The sequence below is a fragment of the Xiphias gladius genome, chromosome 5, assembly GCF_016859285.1.
Source record: "Xiphias gladius isolate SHS-SW01 ecotype Sanya breed wild chromosome 5, ASM1685928v1, whole genome shotgun sequence".
In the NCBI taxonomy this organism is placed as follows: domain Eukaryota; kingdom Metazoa; phylum Chordata; class Actinopteri; order Istiophoriformes; family Xiphiidae; genus Xiphias; species Xiphias gladius.
Genome location: NC_053404.1, coordinates 22,193,587 through 22,206,441, shown reverse-complemented (window position 1 = coordinate 22,206,441; position 12,855 = coordinate 22,193,587). Strand labels below are relative to the sequence as shown.

At 46.2% G+C, this 12,855-nt stretch overlaps 2 protein-coding genes across 23 annotated transcripts in view; both read left to right on the top strand.

The window, feature by feature from the left end:
- Positions 1-12,855, top strand: part of LOC120789870 (NACHT, LRR and PYD domains-containing protein 12-like) — a 1,168,582-nt gene that overhangs the window by 856,792 nt on the left and 298,935 nt on the right. The gene's annotated exons all lie outside the window — the stretch shown is intronic.
- fars2 (phenylalanyl-tRNA synthetase 2, mitochondrial) overlaps positions 1-12,855 on the top strand; it is a 123,133-nt gene that overhangs the window by 77,197 nt on the left and 33,081 nt on the right. For all 3 annotated transcript variants that reach the window (XM_040127094.1, XM_040127092.1, XM_040127095.1), the window contains exons 9-10: positions 4,644-4,804; positions 9,221-9,396. In XM_040127094.1, coding sequence (XP_039983028.1) covers positions 4,644-4,804; positions 9,221-9,396 — 337 coding nt within the window. The remainder of the gene's footprint in view (positions 1-4,643; positions 4,805-9,220; positions 9,397-12,855) is intronic.

Genomic DNA, 12,855 nt, shown 5'->3' with positions numbered 1-12,855 from the left:
TTCCCCGGATGCTGATTGGACTGGGACTGACGAGACCAGGATGTAAAGGAAGAAGTCTTTGTGTGTGTGTGTGTGTGTGTGTGTGTGCACCGGCGCTTCGTGCGCTGGCGTACACACACCTACGAGGAGGGCATGCAGGTTACACATCATCATAATACGCAGAAGCATTTCCAATCAGATCAGGTAATTCTTCCTCTCACTCGCTCTGCGTCCGCCTCCCTCTTTTTGTGTGTGTGTGTGTGTGTTTGTGTTTGTGTTTTTTGTGCGAGTGGGTGTGTTTGTCCTTTAGTGGAGAGCCATTTGAATGCCCCCACGCATAAATATTTAGAAAAATGTCCAGATTACATCCCGAGCCTCTCCACCCACTCCTCGCCCAGAAGCTGACCCAAGAATCTGAGTCTGAAAGCCAGATAACAGCCTGTGGCCACGACGCTGCTATACACAACTAATTATTTCTGCAGATTTATGTAAATGTGATAATATAGGAGTCTAATCCGTCCCCTGGTGGCTCAGGGCTATGTGATTCTCAGTCTCTACGCTGGGCTCAGTGTGACCAGCAGCATACCGACTGAACCTTGGCGCTCAAGTGAGAACCCAGTACACCCAAAACAATCCCATCCTCATCATCAAAGCTGGTTGTGACGCATTCGACAAAAAAATACGGTTAAAGAAATGCTTCATTCGTGCTTCTTCTGATGTGAACCTCGTTGCTTGAAGTTTAGTTCAGTGTAGAAAGCTAAATCTGCTCGGTTAGGGTGGCTATGGCTCTCCTTGTTGGACGAAACCAGAGTTGATTCTTAGTGTTTAAGTACTTGAACAAATGAACCGGTGCTGTTGGTTTTCACCTCGGAAACACATGGAGCCTCTGCATCCTACAAAAACTGATGACTGTGATTCTTCTGTAAAGATACTATTAATTAGGATATACAGATACAAGTGGGATGATAGTAATCCGCAAGTTTACCGTAGCGTTTCTACGGAGGTTTCTACTTCCTTATTAGACCTGTAATGGGTTGGGTTGGGTTTAGACGTGATTGGGGGGGTATTATGAATGATATTATCAGTCTATCGGGTAAAATTTTATTCAGAAATTTATCATCTTCCTTTTAATGGTTGCCCATTCATTTCAAGCATATCCGGAGCATGAAGCGTAGGGGCACAGTCGTACCTTAGGGCGTTAAAAGAGGTTTGGAACGACGGGTTCTTCTGTGAATACGCAAGTTCACGTTTGTCGGTTCCTCGTTTGTTTTTTTTTCCACTCGCTGTTCCCCAATAAAAAGGCAAATACCAGTCTCATCACGGGATCTGTTTTGTGGACCCAGGTCTAGATTCCAAAATGCACCTAAGCTTAGGGATTTTTTTGAGACCACTAGTCTTTTCGCATATCATTCATACAGTGCAAACTGTGAAGAACTAACCCATTGTAGCAGACCATCTGATCTGTTGAACATTAGTCAGCATCTGACAGGTTGATTACCTGCTCTCTGCCTGTGATAGACTGACCGGCTGAATCCAGTTAAAAGCCGTGATCCTGGGTCGATTTCACTGTTAAAACCTCTTCCGTATCAAGGCGGAGGAGGAGGCAGGATTTGGAGCCTCCACATGTGAGACGTGGACTATAAAAAACAGGATTAAAGTGGATATTGGTGTTACTGAAGGTCCCGCGCCTGTTGCTGAGACTCAGCGCAGCCTTGAGCTCCGGAGTGACGTGAGGCTGATGGAAAATGACAGTCCTCAGCTGGACCTGCTAATTAGAAAACTAAATCGGTGAACACGATGAAAGTTACCCCTCTGCAGCCTCACAGAGCTGCGAGCAGGTGTCTCAGTGTCGAAATTCTTTGTCGTTTGGAGAAATCTGTGGTTGTTCCTCCTGCTCCTTACTGGCGTCAGTCAAGTTTGCAGCGGTTTCTTTAAACTTTGGATGGTTTATCTCTGTAGTTTCCCAGCTTTTCCTGATGGAATAAATGCAGCTCGAACGCTGGAGGCGCAAGACACCATCACAGAGACCCAAGTGAAACGTGTTTGCCTCTGGTCTCTAAGATAAAAACCACTGTAGAGCTGATTATGAGGGAAAACCTCATCTTGAAAAAAGACAAAGAGAACCCCGGATCTTGGAGAATGCAGGGGACGGATGCAACATCATGCCGAGCTGTGGAGTAATTTTCAGGAGTATCCGCTCTTTGAGTTAAGCAGCTCGTCTTCCGCCTCAAATCCCAGATGTTTCACTCTCTGGCTGAACGTTCTCCCTTCTGTGTTTCTTAAACTGCGGATCACGACCCAGAAGGAGGTCACGGACTCAGTTTCTGGAGGGTCGACACATCAGAAACAGGAAACAGGTTTGTCTCAATTAGTCTTCATCCCGGAGAGAGAGACCACTTCCCTCTCATCTGAGTCCCAGACTCAAATCCTCAGAATTATCCACAATCCTTTATTCCGCCCAGCGTTTGCCCTTCTTGCTTTGACCTGCCTCGAAGCAGCTGAAGACTTTTGTTCTGAAATGAGAAATCTGCTGTTTGAAAAGCTCCAGTGTCTCCAGCAGAATGATTGATAGCACAAAGTAAAGATGGAGCCCTCTGAAGGGTAGTGACCAGCTCCAACTGACAGTGTTGCTGACGGTGTTTTATACTTGAAGCCTATATTAACTTTGAGGGATTTTTTTATAATGCATTTTAAAAATGTTTTCCCTCGGTGCCTGCGGCCACTGACCCGGAGTCAGTGTTGTTTTTGTACGTTAGTAGATAAAGTTAGAATCAGAGGCAAAGAAGCTTCCTCGGGCAGATTTCACACGATTATTTTTATTTCACTATTTGTTTCAGAAGGACTTTTTTTCTCAGTTGTCTGTTTCACGTCGATTTATATGATGATATTAATAAAGCGTGTGTAGCACAGTCAAAACTCATGCTTTATTGTAAACAGATTATCTTAAAAATACCTGATTGAGCAGGTCATAACATAAAAAAAGATAAGCAAGACATCAGGCATTGAAAACCATTTCTTTTTTACCATCTGCATTAAAATATTCTAAACTCAAGTTTCACTGACTAGTTTTCCTGCAGCTTTTGACCGCATCCCACAGCCTTCTTCAGCAAAAAGAACTTGCTTTGGTCTCATTATGTGACCTAAATAGGGGAAGTTGTCGGATAAGGGAAAGAAGATCGCAGCTCGCGATTTTTTTTTTTTTTTTTAACCACTCGTTGTAAAGCTGTTCTCTGTTCTACGTTTTAAAAGAATAGTGGTTGAAAACGGATCAGTGTATGAGTCAATACGCAGACTCACTCAGGTGACCTCTTAGCGGTGCAAGAAAAACCAAGGCGATGAGAGATCAACAACACAAACAGACGCTGACTTTAGACAAATTCCACATTTCGTTTATTTAAAATGAAATCATCAACCTGTCACCCGGGGCCATGAAAACTTACTCTACAGGTCTCACGCAAACCGCCGTGTCCGTCGTCACCACCTCGGGGTCCAAACCGCTCCGCAGGCGTAACTGCACAGGGGGCCCCCTGAGCAGCGTGCGTCAGTCCCGCCGGTTGCCTCTAGGGAATCGCACTCACTGACACACCGAGCGAACGTAGAGTGGAGGAGAATTTCCCCCTTGGGTGATCGATGAAGGATCCAAAAATAACTGAAAGAAAGAGTAGAAATAATATGAGTGTGTGTGTGTGTGTGTGTGTGTGTGTGTGTGTGTGTGTGTTTCAGAGCCTCTGAGTGGGAGGCATTCAGATGAGGTTTTATAGATTTATTGACAGCATTAAGTTGAAGTGTTGAATAATACAGAGAAATCCACCGAAGTAACAGCAGCAGTTGCTACCTGCTGGCACACACACACACACACACACACACACACACACACACACACACACACACACAGACACAGACGCCATACATAACTCAATCGTCAGACCGACAGTGAGTTAGATCAGCAGTAACCCTGATGACAGATTATTTGGAGCAGATCTGCTGGGTTGTGTTCAGTGTCACTCATGTTTACAGAAAATGACAGTTTCGTATTAGTTTTTTTTTTGTTTGGACTTAGTCAGCGTTCTGGCAGCCGTGTTTGTGCCCGACGGTGACACCTAAAGCTCTGCAGGGCGTCTGTCAGAACACGTGTCGCCAAATGTGCCCGAAACGGTTTATTTTCAGCCCCTTTCATTCTGACCACATTACATTTTGCTTCACACATACTTACCTTCCTTTTTTTTTTTTTTTCCTTCTGCACGACTTTTGGTAGCAGCAGTTGGCTTAAACTCACCACTGACATTATTACCCCTGTAAAGAGAACATTTTAGCAACAATCCTGCCTATTTCCACGTCCGGCAGACACAGAGCAAAATTAGCAATCGTTTAGGCCGGTGTTTGTGTCCACCCAATGAATCCAGGACCAATATTCCAGCTCCTGAGGGAAACCTCTGGCTCTTCAGCTGCTAAATGCTCCGCCGTGTTCGCCAGCTGGTCTCTGACTGGGTCTGTCTGCTGTTCGCTGCCGGGCAGGTAGCGGACGGAGGCTTGATCAGACATTATTTGGTGAAAGCAGCTGCCCGCTGCTGCCGGAAACACTGAGACTGCACCCGACTGCGAATGTGCTGAAATGATTTGTTGGCACGCATGGTAATAGTTTGCTGTCTGTTGTGTTTCTGCAGCGGGGGCGGGACACAAGCTGGGCTGGGCTTTCGGTCTCGGGCTGGAGAGACTGGCCATGGTCCTGTACGGCATCCCGGACATCCGGCTGTTCTGGAGCCAGGACGAACGCTTCCTCAAGCAGTTCAGAGTGCAGGACATCCACCAGCCTGTCTGTTTCCAGGTACCGGCATACACCCACATACGAACGAAAGGTTCCCAGGTGAACCGAAAATGATAAGAAAATGAACCGTGAACCAAAAGTGCAGTCTGAAGACGCAGTTTTTGCTCCATTGTGGCAGGACTTCACTGAGGCAGCAGTATTTTCATTACCGTCTCGACAAACTTAGAACAGTAGGACTAGTACTGTACGACGAGGTACTGTGCCCGGACTGTGCCTTTTGACCGACCAAGGAGGTGCAAAGCTGGATGATGTTGGTCTGTGTTTGTGGCTGAATCTGGGTCAGGATCAAATGTGCTCGTCAGACAGCCCTGCGGCCGCTTCAGGGATGATTGAAGTGAAGGAGCCGGCTGACGGAGGTTCAACCCGGAGAAAAGTGTGATTTAGACACCGAACGAGGAGTTATTTATTCAGCGCGAAGGTCCGGCCGTTATGCGAGAGTTTAAACACCCCCAACGATGGACTTTGACTGACCTGAGGAATCTGCTCAGAAAGCGCTGGGTTTGGCTTTGATTAGCACAAAACAGCCAGAGTTCACCGATGTATCGATACTAACACGAGTGTTACGATTTGAGACTAGATATCTGGGACTTCGGCCGCCTCGCCATCACAATGCGTCGTGACTGTCTTCTGTTCCTTTCCTCAAAAGCTGCTCTGCAGTCGGCTGATAGAATTTCTGAAGTTATCTGACTTTCCTTGACTTTTTCTTTCATTTCATTTTCTTTCTTTTCTTCTTCTGTCCCTCCATCTCTTGTTCTCTTCTCCGCTTCTGTTTATTATTCCACGTCTTCAGTCGTCCATTTGTCTCTCGGCTTGACCTCTGCCTTCAAACGCTCCTGTCTCCCGCCATCAAACTCCCACTTACTCGCTCCGTCTGCGTGCGTGCGCGTGTTTGCGTGACCGGCGGAAGGGTCAGTTTACCTTCAGGTGCACCGGTGTGTCGTTGTTTTGAATGTGTGCGTCGTCATCCATCCTCAGTATCTCCGGTCCACCGTTTGTTAATAGGCAGGTTCAGGTCTCAGGTGAGCCGTCACCTGTCCCAGCGGAGCCTGCGCCGTGTCTGCGGAGCCCACGCCCTGAACTTTTAATCTTTCCGGTCGTCCAGGCGGCCAAGTTAGTCAACCGGGGACCGGATGTTTGCCGGGACGCACGCGAATACTGCGGCCCGATAAGCAAAAGCGCAAGCCAGCCCTGTAACGTGCAGGTGTGTGAGCAATATAAAGGACGACCTTCACAGGGACTTGGATTCAGAAAGTCATCTGAAATACAGTGTTTTTATTAGACAAGGTTCTTTACGTCACAGGGACTTGGATTCTTTGTTAAAATAAAAGACTTGGCGGCTGCAGTCAAACCAGACGTGCAGTTTAATTTGACCTGCTACAGCTGAGACGCTTTGCAGCTCCTCATTGTTACCTGATCTCTCACTCTCCTGCTTTTACTCTCTGCACTGTAGTCTTTTCCCCTGCCTGTGTGTGTGTGTGTGTGTGTGTGTGTGTGTGTGTGTGTGTGTGTGTGTGTGTGTGTGTGTGTGTGTGTGTGTCTGTGTGTGTGTGTCTGTGTGTGTGTGTGTGTGTGTGTGTGTGTGTGTGTGTGCGTGTGCTTGTGCACGAGTGTGTGTGTGTGTGTGTTTTCCAGCCTTTTAACCTCATGTATAAAACATTTTGACAGTGGGGTCTCACATCACCCGGCACCAGTCACTTCTCCTGACCCCAGCATCATCCTAACACACACACACACACACAAACAAACACACACGTGCGCACGAACGCAGTGGGGTGTGTGCCGGTTCACACAGCGGTTACTGTGTCCCTGCTAGAGGTGTTTTTTGTCGGCTCTCGTCTTGACTAATGAATAACATTTCAAGTGACTGTTGGAGGGCAGAGAGGAGAACAGAGAAGAAGAGGAGAGGGGAGGAAGGGAGGATGGAGGAGAGACTGAGAGAGGTAGAGGAAGGAAGAAAGAAATGAGGGGAAAAACAGGGAGGACGGAGCAGGTGAGATGGAAACAAGGAGGGAGGTAAAGATGGAGAATGAAGGACAGATTGGAAAACAAAATCTGTAGGTTAATAACAGGATGTTAAAGGGAAGATAAGGAAGGAAGGAAGAGTGAAATACGAGACGTAGGGATCAAAAAAAGTAATAAAATAGGAGAAACACTCGGGGAAAAAGGCACAGAAGCAAGTCAGAGAAAGAAAGAAAGAAGGAGGGAAGGAGGCAGGATGGAGGGTGAAGTGAGGTGAGGACAGAGCCTGTCGTCCCGCTGCTGTCCACCTCACAGTCCTCTAGTTTTATTGATGAACTCTCTACCTGCAGAGGGACCAGGGGAGCACGGCTCATCTCTTGCCCAGGGTCAGTGCACCTCTCTCGGGCAAAGACTGTCCACGTCTCACCCTAAACCCTCCACCACCCCCCTTCGGATCTACCGGTAATGAAGTGTGACCGCCAGGGCTCCGAATGAAACAAAACAAGCTGTGTGTGTGTGTGTGTGTGTGTGTGTGTGTGTGTGTGTGTGTGTGTGTGTGTGTGTGTGTGTGTGTGTGTGTGTGTGTGTGTGTGTGTGTGTGTGTGTGTGTGTACTTCAGGGATCTGTCCAGTGTCACTGAACTCTAATAGTGTTGAACAGCCTCCTCAGCTCCCTAAGAAACACTCAGTCTACACTATATGGACAGAAGTATGTGGACGCCCCTGACCCCGACTATCTTTCTTTGCAGTATTTCAAAAGTATTTCAATTAAATAATAATAATAGTAATAGCAATAATAATGATAATAATAATAATTGTATAGTAACTGTGAAATCATGTCTACTAGTATTTTGTGTAGAATATTGGTGTTAATTATAAGCAGCTGCTGGAAAAGGAAAACCTTCTCCAGTCAGATTATCTTTGTAGGCTTTCAGATCATCGTGTCACCGTCCCTTCTCTCCTCCTCTCCTCTGTTTCAGAGATAAATAAATGAAAGCAAAACGCTGATTAAAACGTCCCCGTAAAAAGCATTCAGCTGGAGAAAATTCTGAAAAGAGCAGTGGACTCCTCCTCCTCCTCCTCCTCCTCCTCCTCCACCTCCTCCTCCTCCTCCTCCTCCTCCTCCTCCTCCCTCACTCCCTCTCTTCTCTCTCTGTTTATTAAAAGTTATCACCATTATAATAAACAAGTCACAAATGATAGAAATCTCTCTCTCTCTCCTTCTGTCGCTGCATAAAACTTCAGATTTATTCTCTGGTCCTGATTAAGTTTTAATGTGTTGCTGTCTTCATGTTCTGCTGCGCTTTTTCCTCTTCTCTCCTCACCATGCTCTTCCCTTCATTTTCTTTCCTCTCAGCTTTCTGTCATCATTTCTTCTCTTTATCTCTGAACTTAATCTGGTTTTTTTCTTGTTTTTTTTTTTTTTTTTACCATTTCTCATATACAGCTATTTAATCATTTCCCCCTCCTGCCCCTCGATTTATTTCCTTCCTTTCTTTTTCTCTGTCATTTAAATACTAACGTCCAAGTATTTGAGGGTCCAGCTGTAAAACACCGACCCAGATTTACCAAACACTAAAATCAGTCTGTAAATTTTTTCACTGTCTTTGTCTTTTCTTGTCTTACATTTATGTTATTTTGAATGGTCTGAAAAGCAATGAAAACTTTACTCACAAAGTCAAATTTAAAGACTAAAGAGGATGAATTATCTCATAAAGCGTGACTGTAAATTACATAAGATAAAGTTCTCTTCAAGGGACTCGAAACCCCCAGATTTTGACCCACAAATTCCGAGGACGTGACGTCCGCCACAGCTGATTCACACTTGTCAGAATACAGGCGATAAACAAACACCGACATGAATAACCAACACAAAAACACAGCTTTAATACCTCAAGGCAGATTATAAAATTAAGACACATCTCAGATACAGTAGAAGAGGATTTAGGGGAAAACCAGTGGCCATGTTCACATGGAGAAAAACACAAGAAAGTTGGAAGTGTGAAACTAAAGCAGGTACTTTCCTCCATTTTAATGTGGAAATGTTCTTTTGTCTCTGCTTTTTGAGAACAAATAATCAAAAGTATCGGTGAGTGGCCGCATAAGCCACAGCCAGGATCCGTCCCCGGCTGTGTTTCTTAGGAGACAGGTCCGCACAGGAACCTGTCTCCTGTCAAATGCAGGCTTCAATCTGCACTGCAAGTTTCCCACCACTGGAGGAGTCAGACAGAGCCCGATTTTACTGATTGGTTAAAATTCATGACAAACATTTCCTCCTTTGAGTCTCTGATTTCACGGACCAATAAGTATCAAGGGAACTTCTCTGAAGTTTGGTCGGATTTGTTTAGTTCGTAAAGATGAAAAGTGAGAACAGTGAAAATATGCCGCCCTAGTTTGTTTTTTTTTTTTTAAGCTGGTAGACGAGATGTTAATTATTGTCCTGTACGTGTTTTCTCAGCCCCTCAGCAAATACCCCCCCCTCCACAACGACATCTCCTTCTGGCTGCCCGAGAGCCGAGAGAGCGAGGCGGGGCGAGAGAGCTTCACAGAGAATGACTTCTATGAGCTGGTGCGGTCCGTCGGAGGAGACCTGGTGGAGAAAGTCTCGCTGGTGGACGAGTTCACGCACCCAAAGTAAGGAAACCCGAACCCTACCCCAAACCCTAAAAAAAGTCTTAACCCTAAAATGTGATGGTTTATCTTGTTTGGACAATGGTTTTGGCCCCAGGGTGAGTCCACATCATTTGACTGTGTGAACAGATTTGCGTCCCCACATATGTCCCCATTAGTCTGATGTACTCAGAACAAATTAAGTACACAAAGGGAAGGAAAGCGATACAGACAGAAAAGTAGGAAGGTTAAAAACAAAAGAAGAAAGGAAAATGGTGAAAACTGAAGGGAGGTGATGCTGGGATCCAACTACTGGATATTTTTGTCTTTTGAGACGGTCACAGAGACATAAATTCAGCCCCGGTTTGGTCCAGTATTCTCTGGTGTTTCAGCCCCAGTTCGGTCCAGTATTCTGTGTTGTTTCAGCCCTGGTTTGGTCCAGTATTCTCTGGTGTTTTAGCCCCAGTTTGGTCCAGTATTCTCTGGTGTTTCAGCCCCAGTTTGGTCCAGTATTCTCTGGTGTTTTAGCTCCGGTTTGGTCCAGTAGTCCGTGTTGTTTTAGCTCCGGTTTGGTCCAGTAGTCTCTGTTGTTTCAGCCCTGGTTTGGTCCAGTATTATCTGGTTTCTTAGCCCCGGTTTGATCCAGTATTCTCTGGTGTTTCAGCCCCAGTTCGGTCCAGTATTCTCTGGTGTTTTAGCTCTGGTGTTTTAGCTCCGGTTTGGTCCAGTAGTCCGTGTTGTTTCAGCCCTGGTTTGGTCCAGTATTCTCTGGTATTTTAGCCCTGGTTTGGTCCAGTATTCTCTGGTGTTTTAGCCCCAGTTTGGTCCAGTATTCTCTGGTGTTTTAGCCCCGGTTTGATCCAGTATTCTCTGGTGTTTCAGCCCCAGTTCGGTCCAGTATTCTCTGGTGTTTTAGCTCCGGTTTGGTCCAGTAGTCCGTGTTGTTTCAGCCCTGGTTTGGTCCAGTATTCTCTGGTATTTTAGCCCTGGTTTGGTCCAGTATTCTCTGGTGTTTTAGCCCCAGTTTGGTCCAGTATTCTCTGGTGTTTTAGCTCCGGTTTGGTCCAGTAGTCCGTGTTGTTTTAGCTCCGGTTTGATCCAGTATTCACTGGTGTTTCAGCCCCGGTTTGGTCCAATATTTTCCAGGTCTTTTAGCTCAGACTTGACAAAGAGCAAAATGACTTTTTGAGAACCAAAGGATGTCGGACTGATTAGCTGCTGTTGCTTTATATCGACGTGTTCATGTTTTACTCTCCGTGTATTTTTCTGTTCTGTACGAAAAATTCCTTGAACACATCGGTCTGCATACAGATGCCACGTTAGCCGCACAGACACATCCCTGCTGCTGTCATGGGTCATGTGATCATTAAACAATGACGTCATCGACAGACGGTGATGTGGCTGCACACACACACACACACACACACACACACACACACACTGTGACTTTAGTGAGCGACACGTCGTCATCTTTCACCAGTTGCGTGACGTACAGAGGTTGATGGTTAAGGTGCAAGGGACCGACGACACCGGCGATGAATGTATCCGTAAATACTCAGGGTTTTGCGAGCAAAACTGAAGTTGGCACCATTCGTGGTGAGGGTGAGAGTGTGTGGGCGCTGTGCGCAGAGGGCGTTTAATTTAATGCTCCTGACCCGCGGGTGTTTGCAGGGTTCACTGAAATCAAATGAAAAATAGGTCCTCTTCCTCTTCTCCGCGTTGAACTGGGAAGTTGTCCCAGTCAGCTGGGGAAGGAAAAAAAAGAAAAAGTCTGTCGCGCTGGTCTCCTCTTAGGAGTCCCGGACGCTGCGTCGCTTGTCTTTCCGTTTGAAACGCTACACGGCGCAAAAAGCAGCAACTGTCAACGCTCGCTGTGGTTCCTGCGTCTGTCGGGTCAGGCCAGCATCGGCCCGATATCGTTCGGTATAAAACACATGAGAGAGGGACATAAGAGAGGCTACAAAAGAGAAAAGGAGTGATTCAGCAACAGGAGAGAGAGAGAGGGAGAAGGGAGGAAGGTAAGGAAGGTAGGAAAGGACGCAAGACAGGAAGAGAATAAAACCAGAAGAAAGAGAGAGAGGAAAGGCAAGAGGAAGTTAAAAAAAAGGGGGATAGGAAAGAGTCCAAGAAGAGGAAAAGAAGGAAATGATGTAGCAAGGAGAAGAATTATGGAAATAATGGCAGAGGGAAAGAGAGACAGAAAGAAAGAGAGAAAGACAAAGAAAGACAGAGAGAAAGAGAGAAAAGGGAAAGTGAGAGTGAAAACAAGGTGAGAGCAGAGAGAAAAGAGGGGTAAAGGTCACTCTGTCTGTTTTGCTGGTAATGGCAGACGACTAATGGCAGTGTCATCATTTTTAATTAACACACACACACACACACACACACACACACGCACAGTCCCATTTGTACAGTGAAAATTACCTGTTTACTCTAAATAACAATGAGAAGCAATGAGTCGCTAACACACACACAGCTGTCCTTGGTTTACACCTCTTGAGTCTGCGGGGCCTGGTGTTGACATCTCATTTTTTAAGATGTGTGTGTGTGTGTGTGTGTGTGTGTGTGTGTGTGTGTGTGTGTGTGTGTGTGTGTGTGTGTGTGTGTGTGTGTGTGTGTGTGTCTAAAGGGCAGCAGTGGGAGGTTGGTACCTTATGGCTGAGAACTCCTTATTCACATTACTGTGACACACTCTTTCACTTGCCCGACCTTGCCTTACTGTGTGTGTGTGTGTGTGTGTGTGTGTGTGTGTGTGTGTGTGTGTGTGTGTGTGTGTGTGTGTGTGTGTGTGTGTGTGTGTGTGTGTGTGTGTGTGTGTGTGTGTGTGTGTGTGTGTACAGCGAGGGCCCTGCAGTGCGTAAAAATGTCTCACACTATTCATGTTTCATCCTTTTACTGTCTTTTAAAGAGCGACCTTTTTCCCCACTGAGCGCACACACACACACACAAACACGCCTAACAGTACATTAGTACACAACTACTTTTAGGATTAGAGCTAATTGAGAGAGACGGAAGGAGAAAGACTCGGTGCTTGGTTTTATAACAGACTCAACACACCAGACCCCAATCTTCAAAACTGTGGAATCATCAGTGAATTAGCTCCACAGCCTGAGTGAAGTTTGACAGGCAGATTCGTGCCTTTGACCTGTTGCGGACCATCTCGACAGAACCGGCCTTTGAGGGAGCAGAGAGAGCCGGGGAGTGCAAATGAATGAAGCGGTGGCATTAGCCGAGTGGCACCATCCAGTTTTACTTAACCCTGCTCTGTTGGAGGATAAGCTTCTCAAAAAGAGACATGCAGTTTGGTCTGCAGTCAGTCGCAAAGGAGCTTCCCACCTCGGGGTCGGGACCCTCCCGGATCAACTTCGACGGCTCGCAACAAAATTATTCCGGAGACGAGGCTGAAAGAAAATATTTTTAAGTTCTTTATACTTAATTTTTTTTGTTTTGACCCGTCACGTGTTTGTCCTCAGACCCTCATCAGGC